The sequence below is a fragment of the Macrobrachium rosenbergii genome, chromosome 14, assembly GCF_040412425.1.
Source record: "Macrobrachium rosenbergii isolate ZJJX-2024 chromosome 14, ASM4041242v1, whole genome shotgun sequence".
In the NCBI taxonomy this organism is placed as follows: domain Eukaryota; kingdom Metazoa; phylum Arthropoda; class Malacostraca; order Decapoda; family Palaemonidae; genus Macrobrachium; species Macrobrachium rosenbergii.
The window spans coordinates 50,587,261-50,614,469 of NC_089754.1; the positions used below are offsets into that span (position 1 = coordinate 50,587,261).

The 27,209-nt window shown below is 35.6% G+C and overlaps 1 protein-coding gene across 1 annotated transcript; it reads right to left on the reverse strand.

Annotated features, from left to right (window-relative positions):
• Positions 1 to 182: 182 nt before the first annotated feature.
• vap (RAS p21 protein activator vap) lies at positions 183 to 27,209 on the reverse strand. Its single transcript, XM_067116866.1, has 19 exons — positions 26,659 to 27,209; positions 21,813 to 21,962; positions 21,408 to 21,614; positions 20,772 to 20,974; positions 20,042 to 20,156; positions 18,749 to 18,854; positions 17,824 to 17,947; positions 17,449 to 17,555; positions 16,866 to 17,015; positions 15,883 to 16,059; positions 11,794 to 11,934; positions 11,423 to 11,541; positions 10,370 to 10,519; positions 7,735 to 7,939; positions 7,442 to 7,557; positions 5,268 to 5,422; positions 4,917 to 5,083; positions 3,550 to 3,675; positions 183 to 1,253 (listed from the first exon to the last, which is right to left on the reverse strand). The coding sequence occupies exons 1-19, from the start codon at positions 26,862 to 26,864 to the stop codon at positions 1,176 to 1,178; spliced, it is 2,802 nt and encodes a 933-aa protein (XP_066972967.1). The 5' UTR covers positions 26,865 to 27,209; the 3' UTR covers positions 183 to 1,175.

Sequence of the window (27,209 nt, forward strand, 5' to 3'; positions counted from 1 at the left end):
CACAGTTAAAATCCACAAGTTATAAGAGATCACAGCAATTTGGCTCAAATCATATCTAAAATCTATGTTTTACCAATTTAAAAGATTACCCATATTCTTGCAATGAACCACGATTAAAATATCATTAAATCATTAGCATGAACTTGTGCCAAAATGTTGCAAACAATTAGACCTTGCGCCTCTACCTACTGTGCTTTTCTGTTATTCAGTCACTTCCATGACTAAATTTTTCACTGTCACATTGTTCAATATCACATCAGATGAAATGTTATTTCTTTTTCCTTCTCCCAAGTCTGAAGATACAGACTAAGGGATTTCAAAATAATATAACAATGTACTCAGACTATATGCACACCTGACTCTTAACATTGTGCTTCTGCTATCATACCTGTGCCCTTTAAATACCTATTTCATTACTATAAAAAAACTTCATACTAGAAAAAATCTAAAAGAAATCATGGAAGATCACCAGACTCCAAATGCTTGGGTGAAACAACTCACCCTACAAACTCTCTCTCCTTTGCACAAATGCACACACATGCGCACGCTTCCTTTCTCACTCCCTTCCTCTCAAGCGTCCTTGTTGAACATATGATACGAGAGTAGACAAAAGCACCATGTCTACAAAATACTCAAAATGATTATTATTGCATGTCTTAGGCTGCTTCATTATCAGTGAATAAATTAAGTTTTCTTTGAGACTGGCACCATGCAATATTGAGGCTGCACTTACACTACACTATCTACATGGGAGGGAAAAGAGGGTAGTTTATAGGATAAATAAAGTGCAGCCACAATCTTCGTCCTGCTGATGACACACTTATTGCCTGATCCCTGTGTGGTAACACCAATTTAATACTAATACCTCACAGCAGCAGAGCACTCAAGAGTAACAATAGATAACTCCACCTCCGCGCAGCATTGCACTATAACTTAACACGCAAAGCTAAAAAGTCACCTTACTCAATTCAAGCACCGTGGCTAATGCTATATTCCACAGGGTCAGATGATATAGTAAGTCATTTCAGTATTGACCATGTGCACCCCAGTTCCATACACTGTTTAGCATTACCACTTTTACAGGGCCAGGCACAGGCTCTTGTCTCGCAAACATCCCGGCTCTGAAACAGATAGCTGGAAATTCAGCAGTCCACAGGGCCGGGAGTTGGCGAAGATCACCTCATCATCTCTTGATACTTTTCTTTATGTTTCTTCAACATATCTGTCACAGTCACCAACTTCTTCAACGTAACCTAAAGAGAAAGAATAAGAAAATTTACATAATATGGGGACCTGAGCTTTCAGACAATTTTAATATACAATACTACAATTATCAATGATTTAAGAAACAAACTGAAATTGATAATAACAATGAGTGCACTTCAAAGAAAATTAGTGTTCACTTCATAGATACTACCTACAGTATTACTATACTAGAGCTTATAGCTTCAATGACAGCAGGACAGAATACCTAGGTTTGGCCTTCAATTAAGGAATAACTTTCATTCCCTCACAACCTTTCTCAGTTTGTATTATATTGTTCACATTATACGACTCACAACTGAAGGTTCAAGAGGAGGGAATTTAAAGGTCAGCATGATTTAATATCTATGAAAAACATTTTACTATAAATACACCCATTAATCCAGCACCTCATTAAGCAAAGGTCTCTGTAGTACAACATAATGAATGCTATATGCATGTGACAATTAAAAACACAAAAACCAGAGCAACCACATATGAAATGCTCCGGCACTAGGCTAAACTTCCCCTTTACATGGTAACCTTGGTATTTATGAGGAGACACTGTACTCTACTTAACAGTCTATTTAGTGTATGATGGAGAATATTAGTCAGCAGCAGTACAGTACTATGTACTGTATGAATATTTGTATAAATAGTACAAGCACAGTGTGTGCTTCAACCCCAACAAAAACCCAACCACCAATTCAACGAATCTCCTCCCCCGCAAAAACGCTTAACCTTTCCATGCTGCACAGTGTGTATTCTCCATGTCAGTTTTCAGTACTAATCTATATATTCCAAACAGCTGAAGATGGCATACAAAAAATCTACATTTATTCTTTTATTTTTTTTACCAGACCACTGAGCTAATCTATTTACCTCACAGGCATGGCCTGAAGGATTTGTCTTTATTAATAAGGTTTAGATTTTATTTACTACAGAGTCATTTAAAAATTTTATAACTGAGTTAACTGAAAATGGAGATTCAGACAAAATTTCTTAAATTGACTTGTTTTTGCTTCTAAATCTTGAATTTGGTTGTCAATGATATTTCAGGCATTCACATAAAAAATGTTCAACCATTAATGTTACTATAGTCCGTACATGTAGGAATGGGATCACGTGGGCTATTAATCAAATGTCCATTGGCCAAATGAGAATGACCAATTCTAATTCTATGACATGTCAAAATTACTCGTATGCATCTGTCTTTTCATATGATGAATTCTATATTCCAACACTGGGCTGGATTTGTTTTGATTTGTTATTATCATGTTCACTGTTCCATATATTCTGCAATTTACTGATTGTAATGGTTTTTATAGATGTGATATAACCCCTAACAAGAATATCTGTGTGTGATGCAGTCAGCAATGATATGGACAGTGACTAACAACATTATCCAATTGCATATGTGAACGAAATGTCAGCTACTCTTGATTTAACATAGCTGGGTACATTTGAACATGACTGAGGGCTCTAAATGAATGATGGGTTTGTTCTGAACAATTTCTAAATGAATGATGGGTTTATTCTGAACAATTTTAAATTTTGTTTACTTGTGATCAATGCACAACTGCAACTGCACTGGCTTTTTGCAGCAAACAACAACCTGAAGTGATGGGGATAAAGATAACTCAATGAAAACTGTGCCAAAATATTTGTTTGGTTCAAGTATTTTCTATAACTAACTGTTGCAAAATTTATTTAATAGCCTAATGATAATTACCTTTATGATAATGACTCAGGAACTTGTTGTATATAGGAACCTATTATACATATATTATGAAACAAAAATGAAAATTCTATTGCATTACTCTTTTTTTGGGCAAGTTTTTTTTTTAGAAAACTCATTAATTTTCTCGTTGGATTTTATATACATTTTAATTTTTTTCTGCTTTTGTTTTTGATACCGTATTGAGCAAACACTCATGTTTATAGCTAGAGTCATTGCCACTTACAACAGACATGTTTTTCTATTATGTCAATAGGCCAAAGGGTTAAATGTTACATACCCTCCACACTGATGGATAAGGGAATGAAAAAAAAGGTGTCCCTATTGCCTATAGTAAGGGAATACAGTAATACAAAAGTTTATGCTTGAAACTAAATATACCCGTATGTTAGTAGATGAACAAAATAAAAAGATGTACAAATATTGCTATACAACAAATGGCAAGTAATCCAGTTTTCAAAATATATATATATATATCCTTAAATAACCGAAGACAACTATTAAAATGAAGGTTCTCACTCTTTAATATGTTTGGACAACATACAAGTACTAAGCTGACAAAAACTAACCTGTGTTTTTGCTTTAGCTGTAAGGTCATTTAGGTGTGTAACACAAATATGATGTAACTGAGCCAAGTCCCGAGATGGTTCACTCTTGACTGGTTGCTCTTCAATTTCAGGTCGCTCACCAACGTTCTGCAAAGATGATTCCATACTGCCCATTAGCAATAAATAGAGAAGGCCAACTTGATATTTAAAAGTACCAAGAAAACTATACAGTATTAAAGTAAATTTTTTTTATTTTTTCAACACAATATCATTACTTCTCATTTTGTCAAAAAATTGACCTTTGTGTACAGGCCCACAAGTTAATGGCTGCTAACCCAGTTGATTTTTCATGTAGTTTTAACTTTTGTAAATATGAAAGAGAGATAGGGAGGAGAGAAAATTTCAATGTAAGTAATTGGTTTGTATACAAAAAAAAAAACTGGTTTTCATAGTATTACTTTTGTTTACCAATAAACCTGCTTTACAAATCTCAATTTAGGTAGGGATTATTACTATTACTTTTTTTGGTCCATCACAATCATCCTATTCAACTGGGTGGTTTTTATTATTGTGTGGGGTTCCGGGTTACATCCTGCCTCCTTAGGAGTCCATCATTTTTTCACTAAGTGTGCTGTTTCTATTAGCACAATCTTCCACATGAGTCCTGGAGCTAATTCGGCATCTAGTTTTTCCAGATTCCTTTTCAGGGATCTTGGGATCATGGCCAATGTTCCTAGGATTATGGGTACAATTTCTATTTTCAGGTCTTGATACTTATCAATTTTTAATTATTATTATTATTTTTTTCATTTATTATCTTTTTTTTTTGTCTATTACAGGTCATCCTATTCGACTGGGTGGTTTGTATGGTGTGGGGTTCTGGGTTGCATCCTGCCTTCTTAGGAGTCCATCACTTTTCTCACTATTATTATTATTATTATTATTATTATCTAGTAATTTACCCAGACCACTGAGTTAATATTTGTCAACATAAACCTGTCACTTTAACCAAACTGCACTCACCCTAAACCCAGCAACTCTATCAAAGCTGGATAAGAGTAGACAGTGAATGATTGAGTAAACTACCAGAGCCCTACAAGTTGATAGATATGTCTGAGATTTGCAAGTATATATGAATGAACTACGTTAAAGTAATTCATGCTGCCCTAGAGCAACAGCCTGGGCCAACACAAGGCTGGCTTAATCTAAAATGTTAAAGTAATGGGATTACACTGAAATGTTACTCTTCAATTAGGAAAAATTACTTGATGACCCTTGGAATACTTGACTGCAGTCCAATAAATTCCAAAATACTGAATTGCAATAACTGGAATAATGAAAAACAAAACACACACAAAATACTTAATCCAATTATGAAGAAAACTTACCGACAACAAGTCAAGATACGAAATCATCCGCTCCTTGTTTTTCAGGATAAATGGATTAACTACTTCCATGTAAGGCTCCTTACCACCAAATTCTACCAGGTTAGCCAGATTTTGTAGGCACTTGGCTATCATGATCAGCGATCGTGAAGCAACTTGGTGTGGTGGTTCTGTAAGCAGGGAAATGTTCCAGATCATTTGAAAGCAACAGTGAAGGGCTTTAATTTTCATCTCATTTCTTATCTTACTTATAAGGCACAAATGGGGTACACCTTTCAAAATCAAACTTTTACACCTTTCAAACGCAAAATTTTACTATATCAGACATGTTTGTGCACAGCAGACATCACTGACCTTGTAATAAGTTAAACTGTCGAGGGTTGAGGATAGCCGGACAAATCAAACGCAGGAAAATGAAACCTGATACTACTCTTGTTTTTACTAGTCTGTCTTCCGGCCACTTTTCGGAGACTTTACGTTGCAAGCAACCACATATGTATCTTAAAGGCCTGTGAAAATACATGTAATAACAATAAAAGCACTACTTTGGATATTCCTAACATTCAATAAAGTTTCATGAAAGTCAAATCTAATAAACAATATTAACGATATTTAACAAAGCAAGATAAATAAAGCATTCAAAACAATGACATTAAATTATATTTCTTGTGTAGTTTTAACTAACAAAAAGTAAGGATTCATTATTTCATAAAAATTCATTACTTTATAATTATAATTAGCCAATCTGGTGGTCATGAAATCATCCCAGACACATTAGCCACTTCAACAATCCCATATTTGTGTTGACTGATCATGAGCTACAAGGAAAGAGCAAGGGTGGGAAGCAAGAACTCTGGGTTTCTATGAATAAAACTGAAAGAAATAATTGTCCCTTAACAATTGCAAAACACCTTGCTGGAAGCCCTATTAACCACTGCTAGCTTTAGCAGGCAATTTGAATATACTGTTGCTTCATGCAATTCTTAAAATTCTTTTATCAGGTTGCTTGCTGGGTTTTCAGGTAGTCGAAATTCACTAGGAAAATCAATGAAGTACCACTGACATGCAAAGAAGCAATATACTTTACTCATAACAATATTGTGAGAAATGGCAATGGAAATAAATAAAAAATTACAGTCAGAGGCAACAATAAATTAAGTATCCTCAGTGGAGAACACAGTCAGGTATATTCTGCTCAGCTGTTAAAAATGCTGCAGACACGGTGATGGGTACTACAGTACAAGCACCATGCTACTGCTGCTTGTCTGTCAGTTAGAACAAGTTAATGTTTGGAAACATGCAAATGACTATGAATGAGGAGAGACTGAATGATGAGGTTGTGATGAAACAAAAGCAAAAGCACATATGCAATTTGAGCAAATAGCATGAAAGAAAATCTTGCTCAACTCATAATATGCCTCAAAAGGCAACCTTCTTTTCAGTTTAATCCCTAGGTTGGTTAAGTTTTTCATAAGCCCCTACAGCTGTTTCTATCTTGAACGGCCTACTTCATAATTGGTTTTTGCAGATGTTTTATGTACAGATGCCCTAATGTTAGCACAATGCTGAACAAAAACTAACTTTAAAGGTAACTAACTGGCCTCTCATTTGCTAATCAGTTAATCTTACCAACTTCAATATGATCAAAACATACCAAATTAAAATAATTTGCATTTTTCCTAGGGATACAAAACTTATCCTATCATACTGAAGTACCTTTTGTGCATGTGCTGAACACAGCCCATGTGCTAACTAACATGGAGATACCCATGAAGGTGGGGGGGGGAAGGATATGGCCCTTCACCTGACTTTCCCCGCTGAACTTTCCTTTGCAAGATATACACCACTGGCAGAAGAAGCAGGTAGGGAGAGGAAGGTTTCCTGCAATATGAAAGGTTCAGATTTGTATACCTAGGAAAAATACAAAATACTTTAAAAAATTTGGTAATTGTTCTTACATGGGCACAAACCTATCACCATTCCTATGTGACAACCCACTAATTAGGAGGGAGGTACTGCCAGAAAAGAAGTGTCCTAGTGTGCCTGGAATGGGCCCTAATAGTCTGAGTAGAGGCAATCCCTTAGCAGATGACCTGCAATCAAGTAATTGGTTGCCCCAACAACTCTAGAACAAACAAAAAAGGTGCATATGCGCTGTAAATCAGCAGTAATTATCGCTGTTCCAGGAAATGAGGAAAATACCTCGTACCACCTAACCAATGGGCAAAAATACCAGCAATACATGTAAATGTAAACTGAATTCAAAAGAAATGAAAACTAAAACAAAGCAATAAGAACAACAATAACAAAGTTGGGGATCTCCTCAAACATGCGCAGCACTGTCAACCATTTGTTTTCTTCTTTTTCATTCTAGCAGGGCCTGGAGTGTCTGGGATAATTTTGTGACCATGAGTGAGTCATGAAAACAGTTCAACCAGACCTTGTTAAAGATCTTTTTTACCTTTCATAAGGTTGGCTAAAATGTACTAACTGGGTTTGCAGTGAAACAAACAGAAACTAATATTTACATAGGACAAGCTGAGGCAGATGAGAAGATGCTTTGTGTAATGTCATCTAAAACTTTCAACAAAAATTCGGCATTCGCACACGCATCCATCGGGTTGTCCATTTTTGTAGGGTTGAGCTGTAAATAAATTTTACAATAGATTACAATCTAAATACAATAAACAAACTAAAAAAATGTCAATATCTGTACTGAATTACATAAAAGACAAAAGCAAAATTAACTAGACACACTAAAGGAGAAAAATTTTTTTAACCAACTATAACATCTCCTAGTGAATCAAATTTTATCAAATACCTCGCATGACTGTTTAGCTTCTAAGATCCTGTGTATGGTGTCAGAAATTGCTTCGGTAAGGAACTCGGTGCAAGTCGACTTCATGTAGAGGTCAAGGAGCGTTGTGGTGAGAGAGGCAGCACGGAACAGGGTACTAGTTTCATGCTCTCGTTCAATCTCGTGCTCAGTTAGTCGTTGGAGAAGATCATGCTCTCGGCATTCATTCCTAAATGTTAACACACCAAATTGTTTGGTTATGACTGGGAAAAATTAATGGGGGATAAACTGATCACTTTCTCAAAAGCTCCCATGGATTACATTTTGACTTGCAAAGTTGACAGAACAAATATTCTTATAATTATGAAGGTAAAGGACAGGAACAACACCAACAAAATCAACTTCTACACTTGTTGTAATAATTTTTCTTATCAACTGTTCAAAAGCATCACCATTCTTCCAATAATACTTAAGCTTTTATTGGGAGTGGGGCCAAGCACCAAAACAAAGACTCTCTTCATGAAGCAATGCAACTTGTGCAGGGGAAGTACTGCTTGTTAGATGGGAGAAAATTAATCTTGATATGAGGCAACAGTCCACAACATCAGCAGGAACTGTCTTGTGGAAAATCACACAAATATTTCTGAAGTATCACATGATTTTTGTTTATTGATGATCTTTTGCAGAAGATAATTTCAATACCTTCAATCTTTCAGATGAATAGGTTAGTAAAATATCTTAAATAAAGTTAAGAATAATATCTGCATGAATTCTCAAGCCTATAAATAAAATTGAGTGCTAGAGGTTTTAACCTAAATAGTAAATCCTTGACAATGGAATGATTAAACCTTTCCAAACTGGTTTCAGGAATTCCTTTTACTTGGCTAACCACATGGTTACTATAAATAAGCTTCAGAACTTGGGTCTTGGAGGCTATGTACTCAGGTAAGTTAAAGTCAAAGACAGGCAATAGACCTGTTGTTCCCTGCAGAGGAAGATTTCCCATTCAATATAGAAAATGTGTCTAAACTGGCATGAAATTTTTGTTTACTTATTTTTGAGGTTTATAACAACCCATAGGGAAAACTACAGATCTAAATTTCTGCTGGAAAGAAATATACTATGCACAACCCCCTTAACCCTAAAGCACCATTTGCTCTCTCTAAAGTTTTCAGTGCTGAACATAAGACACTTGAATGTGTCTGGTGACTGATCAGCATGGCAGGGAAGCACTAGTGCTCCATTTGATAAGGACCTGTTAATTTTTCTTGGTTGTGATAAAGTTATTGAAGCTACTAGTTCCTCTGGGCACTGTGTCATCACCACAGGCACCTCTGTGAAATCTTCCTAAAATGTCTGTGCTACAACAAACTCTCACTAACTATGTGTTTGTGCTTGGAGATACTTTCCTTATATTGTTCTCAGAAAACTTGGCTTTCATGCTAACATATTGGTTATAATGGTTTTGGTTTCCTCAGAAAAGCTGAATACAGTAATTGTAGTTTAGTGTGGTAATAAAAGCAAATCAAATACAAATTAAAAATTACTTGTTAAAATAACCTTAAAATAAATTTATGAACTTCATGGTAAATGTTATTTGACAAAATTAATAGTTTCTTAAAATCAATACTAATTATTCCACAACACACTCATCATTTACATTTGCCCACTTTTGCAGTCTTCACAAATCCTGGACAATTCATTCCCTAAAAAAAAAAGTCACATAGCCCATGAAAACATGAACATATTTTACATCTTAAATCTCTGCAGTAAATTATTAAAGACTGAGACAAAATCATGGGAAGACATCATTCACATGGTCCTGGAAGAATTTGCAATTTGTTTCTTCCAGTAGAGGAGTAATAACTAAAATCAAGAACCATTTACAATAATAAAAGATCCAATGCTTTACCCAAAAGTAATCAGGGTGTTTGTTGCAAAGCCATAAACTTTATGGAGGTACCTGGCCAAATGAATAATGGTCTTTTTGTGCATAAAGGAAAAATGGAATAGAATTGAATTGTCCCATATTAGTTTAATATTAAGATGTACAATTATTACATCTAGAATTTCCCTTAAATCTGCATTAATACAACTAACAAAGGAAAATATTATTAAGCTCAGGTCTACACACTCCTGACCCTATTTGCACCAAACTGTTTGAAGATCTAAAAGAGAAACTAGAGAATGTTAGTACTTTGACTACTTGTCCACTGCCTCACCTGGTTTTATCCAAGTACCAAAGTTAATCCTAGACAGCTGTTTGTCACCTGAAAGTTATTCCAAATGTAATGGCCTTTGTACGCTAAAATGGTTATGTACACATTTAACCTTAATTGTCATCTGGAATCTTTGTTTCACGGTATGGTGTTTGCTTGAAAATGCCTTAAGCCAGAAGATTTTGCCATTCTCTCTTCCTCTCTCTCTCACAAACAAAAAACCATTTATGAACCTTTACCAATAATTTGCTGTTTGTACCACCTTTAAAATTTCAAAACTTTTGATTAGTAATCTGGGCTTTGTGTAACTGCCTGAATCTCAAAATGTTTAGTCTTTCTTGCTTTGGTGTTAATCATCAGTGTGAGACAGGAGCAGTTAAACATTCTTAGTTAAAAACAAGACAAGGAGATAATGAAAGCACGACATTAACAAGACAAACCTGAATATTCGAAGTAAGGAGGTAGCTAGGGGGTTACGGTCCCGGTGGGAAACGTCGGCAAGGGCCTGCACTGCCTCTAGACTTGGGTCCAGAAGCAATTCTTTCAAGCTGTTGTATTCTTCACAAGGCATTATCAAGTCATGGAAATATCTGAAACATGACAAGATGAAATCATGTAAACTCACAACATCATCAGGTATTGGTTTCTTATGATAATAGTTGTTCTAAAAAGAGGTTCGTAATTTACTATTCTTGTATTTATGTAATTTACTTTTCCTATAAACTCATTTACATCCATATAATTTACGAGGAAATACAAGTTACAATTTGTAGCTGCATTATTCCTACTATTCAGCAGTTATTGACTGTACTTTCAATTCTAAACTGAATTATAGTACTTTGGTAGTCTTTTCAGTTTGAAAGTTGATTTCTGTATAAACAAAAATGAACTCTGAATTTCGCTAACAAAGCTATTTTTTCCGATAAAAACCCAACACACATATATGACCACAATCAAGGACTTCAAATTTCCCAAGCTTTTACAGACTTTGTCTAATACACAGATCAGTTGTAGTAGAACCTAAAGGTTGCTATCAGTCACTTTTGTATGAAAAAACTAACTTTTTCATTAAAAAACTTTAATTTGTTTCATCACAATCCCATCAAATAGCAATTTAGGTAGGAAGACCAAGTTGGTGATCTATACCCGAAGTTGGACAGTAAGTGTCATAAATCAATGCAGCCCAAAAGGAGGAGGTTACAGCAGAGCCTGCAATACTATTTACAGCAAGCCATTCAGGTACAGAGAGATATTAAATATCAGATGTACCACTGCTTCAACTTATCTTCAAACAATGAGATAATCTCAACATATATAAACATGCATAGACACCAATTACATATTTTTCTTTTTAAAACTGACAGCAACTAATTTTCTACATGAACACAACTTAGCCATGTTAAGCATTTATAAATAAAGCTCAGAATGTATGGCTCCAACTTATCCATCATTTTCTAACTTAAGAGTAACAAATTTTTACCATTTATTCATACCTATATCTTAGCCTGACAGCTCCCCAGTCACCAACCGGGGTGATACCAGTTAACGGATGCCACTCTTCCACTTCTTCACCATTTTGTAAAGTGTTCAGTTCAACCATTACTTCTGCTACCTGTCGTTATTAATAAAACATTTCAATCAGTAATACCCGAACACAACATTATGAAAATTAAAATGAAATTACTTAGTAAATCCCCTAAAACAAGACGAATCAGAACAAACATACAGTACAATGCAACAGCTATAATAAACAGTCTTTGGTTAAAAATCTTGATAACGTGACTTCCTAAAACTCATGCACATTTAGAGAAATGAAGAGTGTTAATTTATACCATACATAAAAGCATAAGCAAAGGCAGCTCACCTCAGAGTCTTTGCTTCGCTTGCCGTGGTTATATACAGTTATGGTAAACATAACAACATCTGGAGGTATATCATCCAGGATGAACTCCTCATCCCAAACAGGGTCAGGACCTGGCTTGGGTCTTGTTCGACACACTTTCACCTACAAGGAAGGATGTTAGAATATTTTTGAAGATACCACTGTAATGCTAAAACTACATTAAAATTATGCAAAATACACCATATTTAATAAAACAGATGCATCTAATAATTTAAATTAAAAAATAATTAAACATGTATAATACTAATCCTCTACATTAAAAATAATAATTTAGTAAATACCTACTAATATAGACTAACAGTGGCATGAAATTTAAAGAATCACAAAAAACTGTGATGAAAGTTCTAGAAGTACCTATTGTTATTGTCTCTTGTTGGAAAACATTGTGATGAAAACATATAAAACATAATTACATCAAATTAGTTTATGTCATGGAAAAATATCCCATTTTCTGATCTTCAGCAACAAAATACTTTACTGATGGAATGTCCTTATTCTCAACAATGAAACAAAATGCTTCAGTATACAAAAATAATGCATGAGCATCTAGCACTACATTTATACATTTCCTTCAAACTGTCAGTTGTGCCGCCCTGTGGCAAACTAATTTGATGTGGAAATTTTATGTCAGTTTTTCCATTTATGGCATTTAAGATGTGTAATGAGTCCTCGCTCCTCTTCTCTGTACAGTGGTCTTTCTACTTGAACTTTCATCAGCTCTGGGTCTTCAATTGTTCACTTTTACCATGATTTCCTTGGCCTTTCTACTGGTCGTATCCTTCTACTTCAATGTCTACTGCAATTTTTACCTCCCTACTCATCAGATTTCCAAACCACCTCACTCTTTGAGAACTCTGTTTACTTTCCAGTCCCTGGGCAACATATCCCTCTGAGTGCCTCATTTGTTATGCATCTTCCCCCTGTATTCAAGTCATGAATCTAATCTTCAATAGTAACACCTCAAAATCTCCTTCATTTTCCCTGCCAGTGTAAATGTTTCAGCTGTTTAGAGCAATAAAGGCCATATGTATCAATCACAAATCTTTGCCCTCACTTAAGAGGACATTATTAATTACCAGTAGTCTAGCTACTTATCATTTCATATATGTTGCAGCATATACAAAACGATAAAAAAATGTTCCTCTAATTCTAAGATCTGTCCACCTATCACAACAGCAGGTTTCTTGTCTTCTGTCTCTGAAATATCATACCTAAGTAGATCACAAAAGATGCGCTTTATAAATGGTGCAACCAGTTAGTTAATTACTGCATAAACACTTTAACCAAATCCGCAAGCAAAAAATCTTGACACTTTCAGAGTTAAAACAAAGGGTTGGTTCTCAAAAAATTACAAATTACAGCTTCATTAAAATCTACAATTGAATAGATAGAAAATGTTTTAGATTCTGATAAAATTACCATGAAGGATCTGTGTCCCTTAACTATCACTGTCTATTGAAATTTGGGCATTTAAACAAAATGTGTTTTACTGGTACAGTAATGTACTATGGCATTCTTAACATATCAGAACTGGGTCAAAATGGGTGGCCCTATGTAGCTGTGTATTTGATGGGTGATCCCAATTCTCCAACAGTTCCTACATTTAAGTTTTTAAAAATAAAACATTTTTTTCATGCTAACCTATTAATGATAAGTGGCCCAAAGCACAATTGCAAAGTCTCCAAATTAGCCAATTCTGAAATTTTCAATTAATGAAGAGATAGTAGAATTAGTTAGTTATAAATGATTTGTTTAACCAGACCTCTGAACTCTTTTAGGGTTCTTCTCGGGCTGGAATAGAGATAGTAGAATAAAGGAGGCACTTCAGCATATGAGTGATGGAGGGAGAGTGAGTAGAGAAGGATCCAATATTAAAATTGACTGACTGATTCGAAGACTATAACTGCCATATGTATTCCCAATGGGTGCTATTAGAAGTTGGACACCCAAAAAGTAAAACCACTGGATTGAACCTTTAAAGGTTACAGCCAAAACCACTGAAGAACAACCATTCAAACAGGCTGTAGAAGCCCAGAACCCTAAACTGTACCAATGAAAACAGACTTGTAAAACGATTAAGAAGAAAGGAGAGGGGTATAACATTCCACCAACAGTACGGTTTGACCCACTGAGACTAATAGCTCTAATGAATAGACACTCCGCTCCTTATGCTTATCTTAAAGAAAGACGATAGCAAAGGTAGGCTGGCATCACTATGTGCTCACATTCATGACAGCTGGTATCTCAACATTCTGCAAGTGTAAAAGCTTAAAGTCCACAACTGTAAGAATACTGGCACTGAGGCGACCAATGCCCTTCCAATGACACTGAAGCAGGAACTTGCCAAATATTAACTGGAAGAGGTTGATAATTGAGAGACAGGAGGAGTGAGTGATTCCTGAAACCACCTCCTCCAAAAAACCTCACCTGAGATTTTGACTGATAATCTCCCAGCATAAAGACATAAGGAACCTGGATTCACATGGAATGTGGCTTGATAAAGAAGAAAGAAAAAACAATGAGAATGAATTATATATGAGAATGAATTATATATGATGGACAGAAGCACAGTTAGGGACACCTCTTGCTGGAATGCAAAGCAGCAGGACATGTGATAGAATGTGCTCAGTTCTCACATCTGACAAATGATCCTCAGGGTACAAGTTTACACTGTCACTCATAATTTCAATACCTATTCAGAAGCTGAATATTTCAGAAGTGGCAGGTCTGGAGATGTAACATACAAAGATTTTGGATACTCATGATTGACTGATTTGCTATGAATAGTTATTTATGTACTGATGACCACTACAGGGAAATTATGAAAAACTATTTATATATACTAATGACTGCTATGGGGAATTATGAATAACTATTAATTCAATGATGACCATTACAGGTGAACACACACACACATTACAAATAAACTTTGAAAAAATATGTAGTTATAGAAACAAGCAAAGTAAGTAGTAAAGAGTTACCTGACAGCAACCCATCCACCCACCTATGCTAATAAGCCATAACTATTGCAGAATTGGTTGCTTTATCTGTATTTTCATTTCATTTCATATTTACATGAGCAAAGATCCCTCATACTTTGACATCTATGAATGAATATAAGAAATTTGGGTCATATGGCCTACTGCTGTGGCCAGAGAGCCATTCAACATCATCAAAGCAATGAATGTATAAAGTTACTAAAATCTCTCACATACAAAAACACATACTAATGCATAAAAATTATGTCCGTGTATCATGAAAGATATTCAATTGTATTTTTAAATGAGTGACAACCACTTGGAACACGTACTTATTTTTCCCACAAAGTTTAAACTTATGATTTTTCCCTTTATAACCGGTCGTGAAGGAACACAATCCACATGCCAGGGAATACTCCAAATAGTTGATTAATAGTTTGCCTCAGTCTTCAATCAAATTTAGAAATTCTTTTTGAACTACTGCCAGAGCTAGAAGGGAAAGGCTCTGTAATCACATATTTCAATAACTTTTCACAAAATTGCACCGTACAACTTTAAACGCAATTACTTTCTGCCTCAAACATACAGGATCATAAAACAGAAATATAGTAATTATATAAAGTTGTGTACAAAATTGTATGACAAGGCAAATGGGGTTTGATCTGAGGAACTACCACATGGAGAAAGAAATGAGGATGCAACATTTTTGTTATCAAATGAAAATTTAGGACTGTGTTTAACATGTTGTGGGGCAGTCAGAAAAGTATATTTGGAAGTACTGTAATATGATGAAGATCAGCAACAAAGGCTGGAAAATTATTGTGAAATACATGATTACTAAAACAAATAGGAATTCAGAAACTAATGTATCACCTCTCTTCACTACGCATAACAGCACCAGTAAAAAAAAAAAAAAATAGGTCTGTAAAGGAATTAGGAGAATTGGATGTTACTTACACTAAAGATCCCTGAGAACAGAAACATGCTAACAGGCCATGTTGCTTGTCCAAGTTAAGAAAATATTATGCCATTAACATCTAAAAATATAAACCTTGAAGGTTAACTTGCAAACCTGGTTTAAAGAGACAAGGCAATATGGGCTGGGAACAATCTTGGAGGGTAGACGTGTAGCTTGCATGATGGTAAGGTGAAGGGATTTCATGAACTTTAAGGTCTGTAGCTTGGGTGCTCCCACCATCTGGGGAACACACAGAGGCCGCAGCACAGCCATCCAGTCGTTGGTTAATTCCTGGGTGAAACAAGTACAAGAAGCATATTAATCAAATGTTAATACAGTATACAATGATATATAATCTGTACAGTGCTAAAATAAAACTAGGCTGCACTGGATTCATTAAGGAAAAAACTTATTTCAGTTCAAATCCACATATCTCCATTTGAATGAGCAGAACACCACAAACAAGTCAAAGTACAACGTAAATTAATATTTAGCACAGTCATAACACCTAATACCTCACCTCCACTAATTAATTGCAAATTATCAATAGATATAAAATGTGCAATACATTTGAATACTATAGCAAAATCCCAACCATTACATTTTACGCACAAGCTTAGACTGATCATAGTTCTTACTTTTTTTCAGAAACTTCTGGCAATAGAGGGTTCTTAACAAAATAAAAATATAATTCACGCTGGAATCCAGCTCATGAGCTAGACTATACTTTCCCTTACACAATGACCATCCCCGATCCGTAATACTTCAGAATATCTTGTTGCAGATTACCAGTATTTCCAAGACTGACATAAATCTTTAATAGAAATAAACCATTTAAGCTTGTCAGGCTAAGCATAGACTGTCAAGTAGAATGCTCCCCCTCCAAGAATATTTGCCTCTACCAAAGTTATCTGCAGAAGCCATCGCCATAAAGTATATACTGAGCTACCAGTAAGTGTTAAAGGTTGAATCCTTTTGCAATATAATGTAATGAAGGGTGTAATGCAAAGAAGGATAAATTGTTTAGTTCAAGGGTAGGATTACTATAGCATTAAAAAATAAAAACTCGTCTACACAACTGTATCACAAAAAAATACCTGAGAGTCAGAGCACAAGTAAGTGACGGTGGCCAAACAAGGAAGTTCCCTCTCCACCAGCTGGAAGCAATTAGGACGCTCAAAGAAGCTGTCGTGAACTTGGTAAAGATAGGAACAGTTCAAGTCGATCACGCCTCGAGGTTTAGTGCGCTGTAAAATAATAAAAGTAAAAGCAGAATATAGATTATCTTAAACATCCACAATATGTCATTTTCCACACAAAATCTAACTACTGTACTTGAAGAATCATTGAATTTCATTTACTTATTTTACTTGATACTAGTTAAGAGAGTTTTGATCTGTATGTTCCCAGAAAATGCCCAGTATCTGGTATCTGCTCTAAACATAATGCAAACTTTGTACCCCAAGTGACATTCAACTAGTAACGATGATAAATTTAGAATCTTGCCTGAAATATTCCCCAAATTACAAGATTTGTATCTACTAAAACCAGACTTTTAAAACTGATGGATTACTGGCAACGTGACATTGGCAGACCTTATACTGAACCCACATACTATGCATTAATTAACACTGCAATCCAAAGTACTATACAGCGTACTAAAATAAATTCTATACTAACCTTAGGGTTATCATAATAATAAAGAATGTCAGTGAGGACAAAATATAAGCATTTCCACTTCTTATTTTTCTTGCTCTTCTTATAAAGCCAACCCTGCTTCTGAATACCTGAAAAAAATTAAAAATAACTGACCACTAGTATCACACAGGGTGCATTATATAATTCCAAGAATTTGTTGTATACATACATATTTTTCATAAAAAGGCCAATAACAGGAAACAAAATTTACCACACATGATGTACTCTTTATGAAAAAATTTTAGCACTGTGAAAACAGCAAAAAGGAGAAACACGAGATCTCTTCATTCTAATGCTACTGAAAACATTTCTGCACCTCAAGCAAACTTTCACAAGCAACAGCATGGTCTATCTTACCTTTAAACTTAGTAACACCTAGTTTTTCTCTAATTTCATTGAGTGTAGCATATATCTTTTCTGGCTGCTCAACTTCTTTCACAGGGACAATGGGCAGACCTAAACGTTCACCAGAACTCAATTGCTGAAATGGGAAAAGATTTCTGTAATAATCTGCTTTGAAAGTTTTATACTTAGCAATGGACAAGTTTTAAAACTACTGAAATCAAACCTAACCAAGAACAAAATGTTTTATAAATTTTCAATAAACAGTTGGGCACAAAACTGGTCAAACAAATATTACACAAAAATATTACACCTAATGCAATCCAACTGATGCTTCAAAACCACAGTAAGAACATTTAAAAAAAAAAAGATTTAAAGTGCCCTAAATGAAAAAAGCAACCAACTTTAAATGCAAAAAGATAACTTAAAATCTTTACGGAAATACATTAACCAATAATGAAAACTTCATATAAGGAGCACTCCTTATAGTGTATCTTGCACAGAAAATGTAGACAGTAATATAGGATCTTTGCAACTGCTTTTCTCATTTTACTTTTCATCTGCTCCTTTTGGTTTGTCCCATCCAGCCACCCAATTTCTTTAGTTTTACCCTGATGCATTTTTAGTGACTGACGAACAACCCCTTTGGGTGAGCCCTATGAGTGACTGGGTGGTTTTGTTTAACTATTCAGTCATAAATAAAAAGTACAGAACATTCTCAAACAATCCCAAACTGTCTTCTGAAAAATGGTGAATTTTTCAAAATGACCCGTTAAACCAAAAGGAGCCGAATCAATAGAATAAAAAAATTTTGATAAAAATAATCTTATTATATAACCAATCATTCTTACAGCACCCTTATTTGCATTCCAAATCAAAAAACTATAACCATACAAGCATCAATCTTTAACTAGCATAGAAATGCAGGCAATATACATACCTTGCATACAGGATTGCCCAGGGTATGGCCTTCTAAAATCTGTTCCGTCTTATACCTGTTGATAACAGCATCGAGGCACGAGAAAGTTCTCCCGCCCATCAGGTACCTGGGAAATTATTCAGTATATGTATCTTGCACTCATAACCAGCAATTGCATTTAAATTATTATTACAGTGATTCAAACAACACACTGCATCAGGTACTATTTACCATACAGTCATCCCCAGATATTTACATTTTTCATTCATGGTTCAACCATAAATAATCAATTGGGTACACTTTTGGGAGTTTTGCAGCATACCATGGAAAGCCACAGACGATGTCTAGTGTCATAAATGTAAAAAATATATTAATAATAGTCTATTCTAACTGCCATAAACACATAATACATAATTCAAAAAAGTTTTGTACAAAAAAAGGTTAAATTTAGAAAAAATCTATGTACAAGCCTAAACTCAATTTTTGGGGCCACCACAACACTTTCAGTGGTCTCACTCACAAGCACGTTGCTCTTTAAGGGATCTTTTCATCTGGCAATTCTTGCATCTTTTCCCGTCTTTGCGAAAAGGTTTTATTGATGAGTTAGCTATCAAGGGTTAATTCAGCTGCTGTGGTTCCTTGCCATTAAGGCATGAACAAACCATTAAGTACATCAAGATAAAAAGGTGAAATTGATAATAATGGCACAAATGGTAGGTGAAATTGATAATAATGGCACAAATGGTAAGTGAACAAGACAACAATGAAGGCGCTGATGATCCACTACTCTACTATGAGACAGCAATGGCATACAGTTAATAAACAAGGTACAGTGTATGTTCATTGATAACAATAGTTAAACAATCAGTTACAGTACTTGTCTACATATATAATTTGTGTGTGCCAGTCTCATGACTGTACAGCAAAAAGCACACCAGACATGTCTTTTACATCATCATTTGAAAGTTACCACTAGAATGAAGTGGATACTAGCATATCCTCATCCATTGTTTTTCCAATTTAGTGTTGGTTTTCATTACCTGTATTTGCTTACTGTACTATATTAGTGAGAAATTTACAATTTGGTGATGGCTAATATAGTGTCCATATTAGCCAAATAGTATAAAATTCATGGTCATGAAGTTTCTGTACTAACAGAGAGCTTCAGAGAGTCAAAAATTTATGCGCAGATTTGGCACAATCACATCCTCACATGCCTCTAAATCACGGCAAATCTCAAGGGACAACTGTAGAGTAATGTACATGCAAGATTTGATATTCCAAAGAACAACAAAAGACTAAATCTTAACATACTTTACTCCTCGTTTTTCTATCCGAAACCTCTGTATAATGTTATTGGTTAGGAAGAAAAGCGTGTAGTCTCCAGGGGAATTGTCACTTGGTCGTACTAAAAAGCTACCTTGCCCAGCTGTAAAACACAATATAAACACACAGTTGTTACACTTTTATCATGCAGTTAAAAATGACTTACCCTAAAGAAGAAGAATTTTTGGCATATTCATAATTTTGCAGAGCCTTTTATCCAGAAATATCAAGACCAAGGGGTGTCTGAATAATTTATTTTTTGATAACTTACCTCAGCCTAAAGTATGGGCCAAGGTCATAATAATGGCTATAAATTGTCATTACATACATGATAAGTATATTAAAACATTAAAACATAGGAAAATATTCAGGAAACTTAGTAATATTTACTAAAGTTAATTTTTTAAAAATCTACTAGAAACCTGACAAATTACTAAGTAGTCTAATACAACAGTCTTCAGAATTATGTAGAAATGCAGGTATAACTTGTGTACTGAAACCATGAAAAAACATTAAATATTAAAATGTATTCATCAAAAAATTAATAATTAGTAAAATGAAAATGTTTTACTCTTGATTTTTAAATCAGAAAAGTATCTGTTACCATATACAGTAGGTGACTTTAGGAGACACTTACTCAAGATCAAATGCCTGCTGTAATTACAGGGATAAAATCAACATGCTTTTCAGATTCCTTTCCACACACATGCATACTTACCCTTAATTAGAAGATCTATGGCATCATTTTTAGTGATATCTGGATGAAACCATGAGAAGACAACGTTAGGATCAATATCATCATCGAGTGTTTCCACGAGGTCAGAGAATATGGTGCCCTGTTCACCAGTGCGATGTGCAGTCACCCACACCCAACCATCACTTAGCTCGTTGTGTACGAAGAAAATATCACCTTTCTGAAACCTTTGGAACAACCAATTTTAGTGATCATAAGCAGAAAAATTTACTTATTAATAAATGTTCTCATGAATCATGTTAGCTATGCAAGTCTCAGTATTCTAGCTTCCATTTTCGTAAGCTTTGTATTTGCATACATGCACAAACCCTCCACAAACACTCTAAACAAAACAAATTGGTATATGTCTATTTACTGCACTCTATTGCAAAACTTAATGAAATTTAACTAAATCGGTGGGGGGAATAGAAGGGATCTTGTACAATCACAGAGGTTACAAATCTTTTATTGTAATAAAAATAAATGAATTTATAAAGGTGTGACACTAAAGAGGCCCAAAACATATGCAGTCCTACAGAGTAGTTCACAAGAACACCCCCAATTGCAAATAAAATTCATTAAGTATAAACAACAAAGGTAAAATGATCGTGGCCCACTTACGAGAGTTCATCTGTGTCAGCCATCTTTGTGTACGGAAGAATTGCAACAACTTTACGAAGATCATTCACAGGTTCTGGAGGAGGCACAGGATGGACTAATCTTTCGCGTTTTAGCAGATCGGCCATACTAGTGTAGTACCCTACAAGGTCGCTCAAGGCATTGAACTGCCGGCCTCCGATGTAGAAGTCTCCACATACTGCTGTTATCCTGCAGAAATGACATTAAATAGCTACTCATACAGGAGCTTAAAAAATAATGAACTATTAAGAGTAACCAGGCAACACTAATGTAATTACTTGAAAAATTCCTTACTAACTAAAACTAAAGAAAAATCCTTCAATACCAATCAGTATAGTTAACCATTTTATTCAGAAAACAACAAAATAAAAGTAAGAACATAATTACTTGAAATGGGAAACTCCTGAACGTCCTAAGTAGGAGAGAACATATGAGCCAGGTCGTCTGTCGGACTCCCGAACCAAGTAGCTTCCCAACTTCCCAAATAACCGAAGTCTTTCCTCACTCTGTGCTCTGTCCAGTCTTCCATGGTACCAGCTGAAATCAGGAGATAACGTTATTTCAGTTCACAGCCTTTAAAATAATCATAGTGGTGTTAAGGGAATTGTACTCCATGAAAACTGGCTTAGTCCCTTGAATATATGTACAATATAATATACTGTACCCCCTTTATGGTCACTAAATTCAAGTCTCAAGCTCTCCACTAAACAATAACAATGAAATATACCTAAAAAAGAAATATTTACATACACATGGAACAAGTAAACTGTAAAAGCACAAAAAAATTCTACTGCTCTCTTTTTTTGTGCCATTACAACAAAGCACATTTTAATACAATTAAACAAAAAACCTTCATAAAGTACTAACAACCTAAAACAGTTACCTAAAATAAAAAACTGAAGTTAGCTGTAACACCATTGGCATGAAATTATTGAACTAAAATTATTGAATGACTCAAGTGACATAAAAAAAAAGTCTGAAGAATAGCATGTTATTTTCTATAACAGGTATCATTAGCCTTATAGTTTGAATATTAAACACTTAATGGTTTAAAGTACAGCAAATGCTTTACATATCATCATCCACATTCCCATCAAACTGGTCTTCATAAGATATATTCTCATGACTTATACAGGATGCAAGCATGTCTTCCTCATGTCCAAGCTGAACACGGAGAGGGAAAGGCAAAGGTGGTGGCTATAAAGAAGCTGTCTGTTTTAGCTACTAAGCCTAGTACATAGGATAGCCAATGCTCTTCTGATTCTATGTGTAACATATTTTGCTAGTTAACACATGTACAAAATACAGCTTGCATCTGGCAGAAGCCAAAGCCGCTTAAAATGGAGTCTTCAAAGTGAAGAGAAATCTTTGAACGGTCCAATGGAACTGTCAAAATCTTATGTATATCATTCAACTGGAGTGATCAGAATGAATGCTAGAAGAGCATATAGCTCCAAATTATCAACAGGAACCAAGAAGGCATCACTTTCCCCAATGCTGCTTGTTCTGTCAGGGCTGAAAAATAGGTTGGAAGACTGAGGTTAAGATAGGCGGCAAAAATATCTTTTTGAAGTGCTCCCAACAACTTCCATAGCATGGCACAGACCTCGAAGTGCAGAGACCATTTTACAGGAAGTCTCAATATGAGTCAACAATTTGTGTCTCCCTAGGAAAAAAACTGTGGATTCATGTGATAATGCAATCTTCTAATAAGGAAGGGGAAGAGGAAGGGCTTATCAACATAGAGGAAGAAGATGTACCCTTCTGCTTATCTTACTTCCATTATGTCTCATGCACTTTCCTCCCAAAATGCCAAATAACAAAGTTGAAGTGGGTGACTGGAGAAGTCCAAGAGTACCAGCAGAATGAAGAGCCACAGAGGTTTCTTCAAAAGGAACCAACCACTACAGTAGGGTACAGGCAGTGACCTACAAAGCAGGCACTGCTGTAGAAGACCCCTTTTCCACAACCAAGCGGTCTAAGAAGGTACCAAAAGGAGGATCTCCAGGAATACCCAAGGAAAACCACATAGCCTTCAACACACCAGTGAACTTGACATTAGCCCCAGAGCATTCAGAATTACAGTGAACTAATTTTTCAAAAACGTAACAAAAACTCAATAAATGCCACCCACAATACATAACCATTTCAAGGGATATAGGAGTTGTTACATGGAGATGTATCTGTCCTTGGTGGGTGTGCCAGCTCCTCCCCGCTGACCTGTTGAATTTCAGCTTTAATTTTGTCTTTTTATGGGCATACACTTTTCTATTTTGATTTTATAAGTATACATTGTACCTGTTATTTCTTTAAGTTTCCAAATATTCACTTTATGCTTGCTTTATATGTTACTGCTTATTTCTGGCAATACTGAACTTAATCCTGGTCCACAGGATCAATTACAGAAATATATTTTATATAACACTGGCCATGGTTTATATAAGAATTAAAACTTGAATGTTGCTGCTGTCAATTTTTACACCTTCTTTTGTTCTGAAACTCGTGTGCTTGATCTGCAAAACGTTCAAAACTGGTGATTCTAGGATTTAGGAGAGCCCATTTTACTCAAGCGTAATGCCATTCCAAGAGCTTGTGGAATGGCTTTGTACATTAGAGAGGGTTTCTCCACATCTCATAGACCACTGCATGAGTGTGGATGTCATGCAACACTGCTGGTGAGTCTGTGGTTGACAAATAAGTCGTTATATTTTTGCTAGCTACAGGACCCCAGATTTGGATAAGTCAATATTGGCTGATCGCTTACCGAAATGGCAAAGCTTACAGGTATTTCATTTTCAGTGAATTCATTGTTTGTTACATAAAATGTACTGCAATAACAAACATCCCCTTCAACCCTTTTTACCTGATTAGCTGTTTTCACTAGCAACACTATGCAAGCTGCTGCTGCAAACAGTGCATCATTTTCTAGTATAAGGTCTACTACTACTCAGTTTGCTAGGAGTTTTACTTTGGCTACAAAGTAAAGTGTTATTGTAGAATCTTCTGATCTCCTAATGTTTAAGCATGGAGCAAATTCATTTCTGCTTACTGCTGACATCTCCTAAACTCAAGTGTACAACTATTAGTTTTAATCTCTATTCCTTCATACTTGATTATTTATCTGTCTTTCCTTAACTTGGTTCTCTATGCAGGCTGATTTCCCTTTGGAGCCCTCTTGGGTTTATGGTCTGTTGACTCTGTCCATACAGGTTTTCAGCTGAAGATTTCAAGAAAAAGAACAAGAGAAACATCAACCACCTGGTTAACAGTCATGACTAAATGAATTCAGGTTATAACACTGAGTCCCATCAAAGTGCCACACACAAAGAAGTAACAGAGAGAACAGACAGCAACATGGATACAACCTGAAGTTGAAAGACAATACTAATTCTCACACTTTGATAATAAGAAATGTCAAGTCCATCCAGAAATGCGAAGGATAGTGTGTGTGTTCTACATCATTAATTTTAGAAGTCAAATACTTCCTCAGAGTAAATCTTATGCTATGCTTTCCTATCCACCTTCAAATTATTCCATCGTACACAATATGAGAATTTTTTTAATCACACACCTTTATCTTTAATGCCTTATAATACTAAAGAAGAATGTCAGCAATTCCAACAAATAAAAGAAAACATTCTATGCTACGTTTCCTACCACACTTATAAATTATAAGCTATCTAACTAGTTACTTTCACAATGTACAAAGTACAAGTAAAGATATTTGTATATAGGTTTTTTGTTTATTTCAGGCAGTGTTCATTATAACTTGACATTATGAAACGCATAACTAATGATCTCATTTGAAACAGTGTTACTAAAATATTACTTACATGCGCACATGGTTGTTTATTGTTCAAACCCCAACAATTTCTAGTTGAACACAAGAGCAGCACATCCTTAAATTTCAAATGTAAGTTTATGCTTAACACATGGACAAAATATATTGTTTCACTCCTTATATACCAACCATGGAAAAAAATAAAAATCCCTTTATCATGAACAGACCAAAGCAAAGTACAAAACACAGAAACATGCAACTGGGAAGGGCTACCCAACAAAATACAAATGAATTACCAAAAGGGCAAGCTACTACTAATAATGTAATACAAATGGCCTAGAGATCTGTTTATGAACTTTACACTGTCAAATGACAAAAACATGTATGATTACAAAATTAATATGACTTTTTGCTGCAACAGTGTCTGCTGGAACAGCAATTAAGCTATTTCACTCATCAGAAAATACTGCTGTAAGCTATGACTCAACAGAGTTTCATGAGCAGTGAGACATCATTTGGCTGGGTTTCAACTTTGGGTTGAATAAGCTGACTGGAATAACAAGAACCTTCAAACCTCTTTCCAAGAGGAACCACAGTTTTAATTCTGACATACGTCCATCTCAGTAAGTCTTGTGGCATGATAAAATAAGTTAAAATTTCATTTGGAGCAATGCTTCCAGTACTGCTTTTTATCTAAGGCTTATCTAATCATTAATTAACTGCTCTAAGGTCTTATCTAATCACTAATTAACTGCTCTATCTTGGACATGAACTTAACTAAGCTAGTAGGCCCCCTAAATGAAAGACGATTCAGCTACTTGGAATTTATATCCAGGACACCGCCTACCAGAAGGCCCATACTGAGCAAAACCACATCTTTGATGGCAAAATCCCTTACTCTTGTTCAGCTCAGCACTTTTGTGGGACATAGAGCACAGCGCGGAAGACAAAGGGGATATAAAATAATACGGGCTAGGTTAAAACAGCTTCCTGGGGTCCAACAGCAACGAATCACGCCTGCTGACGTCCTAGCCTAGGTCATGTTGCCTAATTTTGCCTTTCAACAGCCTCGCTGTTCTTCCATCTCCCAAGACCATTATTCACCACAGAATGAAAGCCTTTCAGAATCAGTGTCCCATAAGGAAACTTCGGGGGTAACAATTACACTAAAACCGCCCCAATCAACGTCCACGCCTAATCAATCAAAACAGCGTAAACTCCACAAATCTGACACTCCTTGGTTCTGTTTATTTCAATAACAAATACATGACGTGATTTGTCCTCGCAATCACGACGATATACAGCTCTGGGCGGCACTAAGGAATGCGTAAATGCGGCGTACAATAATTACCATACAATCCAAGACCCCGTAACATCCCCGAAAGTGACAATTTAATCCCAAAACGAGGCTTTATGAGTGTTTATTTACAACCCAACCCGTGGGCATCTCACCTCTCCTCAGGGGGGGCCGAGAGAGAACTGTCCACTTCATCTGGCTCGTCAGGATCGTCGTGGAAGGGGTCGAAGTCATCCCCAAATCCCACGTCGTGCCCTTCGTCACTGCCTGTGCTGGGAGAACCGTGCAATTTATCCTTCGGTCTGACAGATACATTGCGGGTGAGAGGTAAACTAGGGCCTCCAACCGCCAGATCTGCCATCCTGGCCGCTACTGATTCATTGCTTTCTACCACGTGCCTTTAGGCTAACAGTCGAAAGTTGTATTGCTTCTCTAGGGTTATTGGGATCGTTACTCAATACTCTTTAAAATTTCCCATGAATGTCTCCTTTTTTCCTCAGCATTTACGGAAACATATAATTCGAAAGGTAGAGCCGTTACGAGTGACTCTAAATAAACTTTTCGGTTATCAGGAATGAAAGTAAAGCGAAGTTTAACATAGGTTAAAATTTTCTTCCAGTAAATCGGATTGATATGGCGTTGTTGCGGTTTGTCTCTTCCCTCTATCCCGGGTTTAGTGTTTCTGCTGCTGACGAAAATATGAACT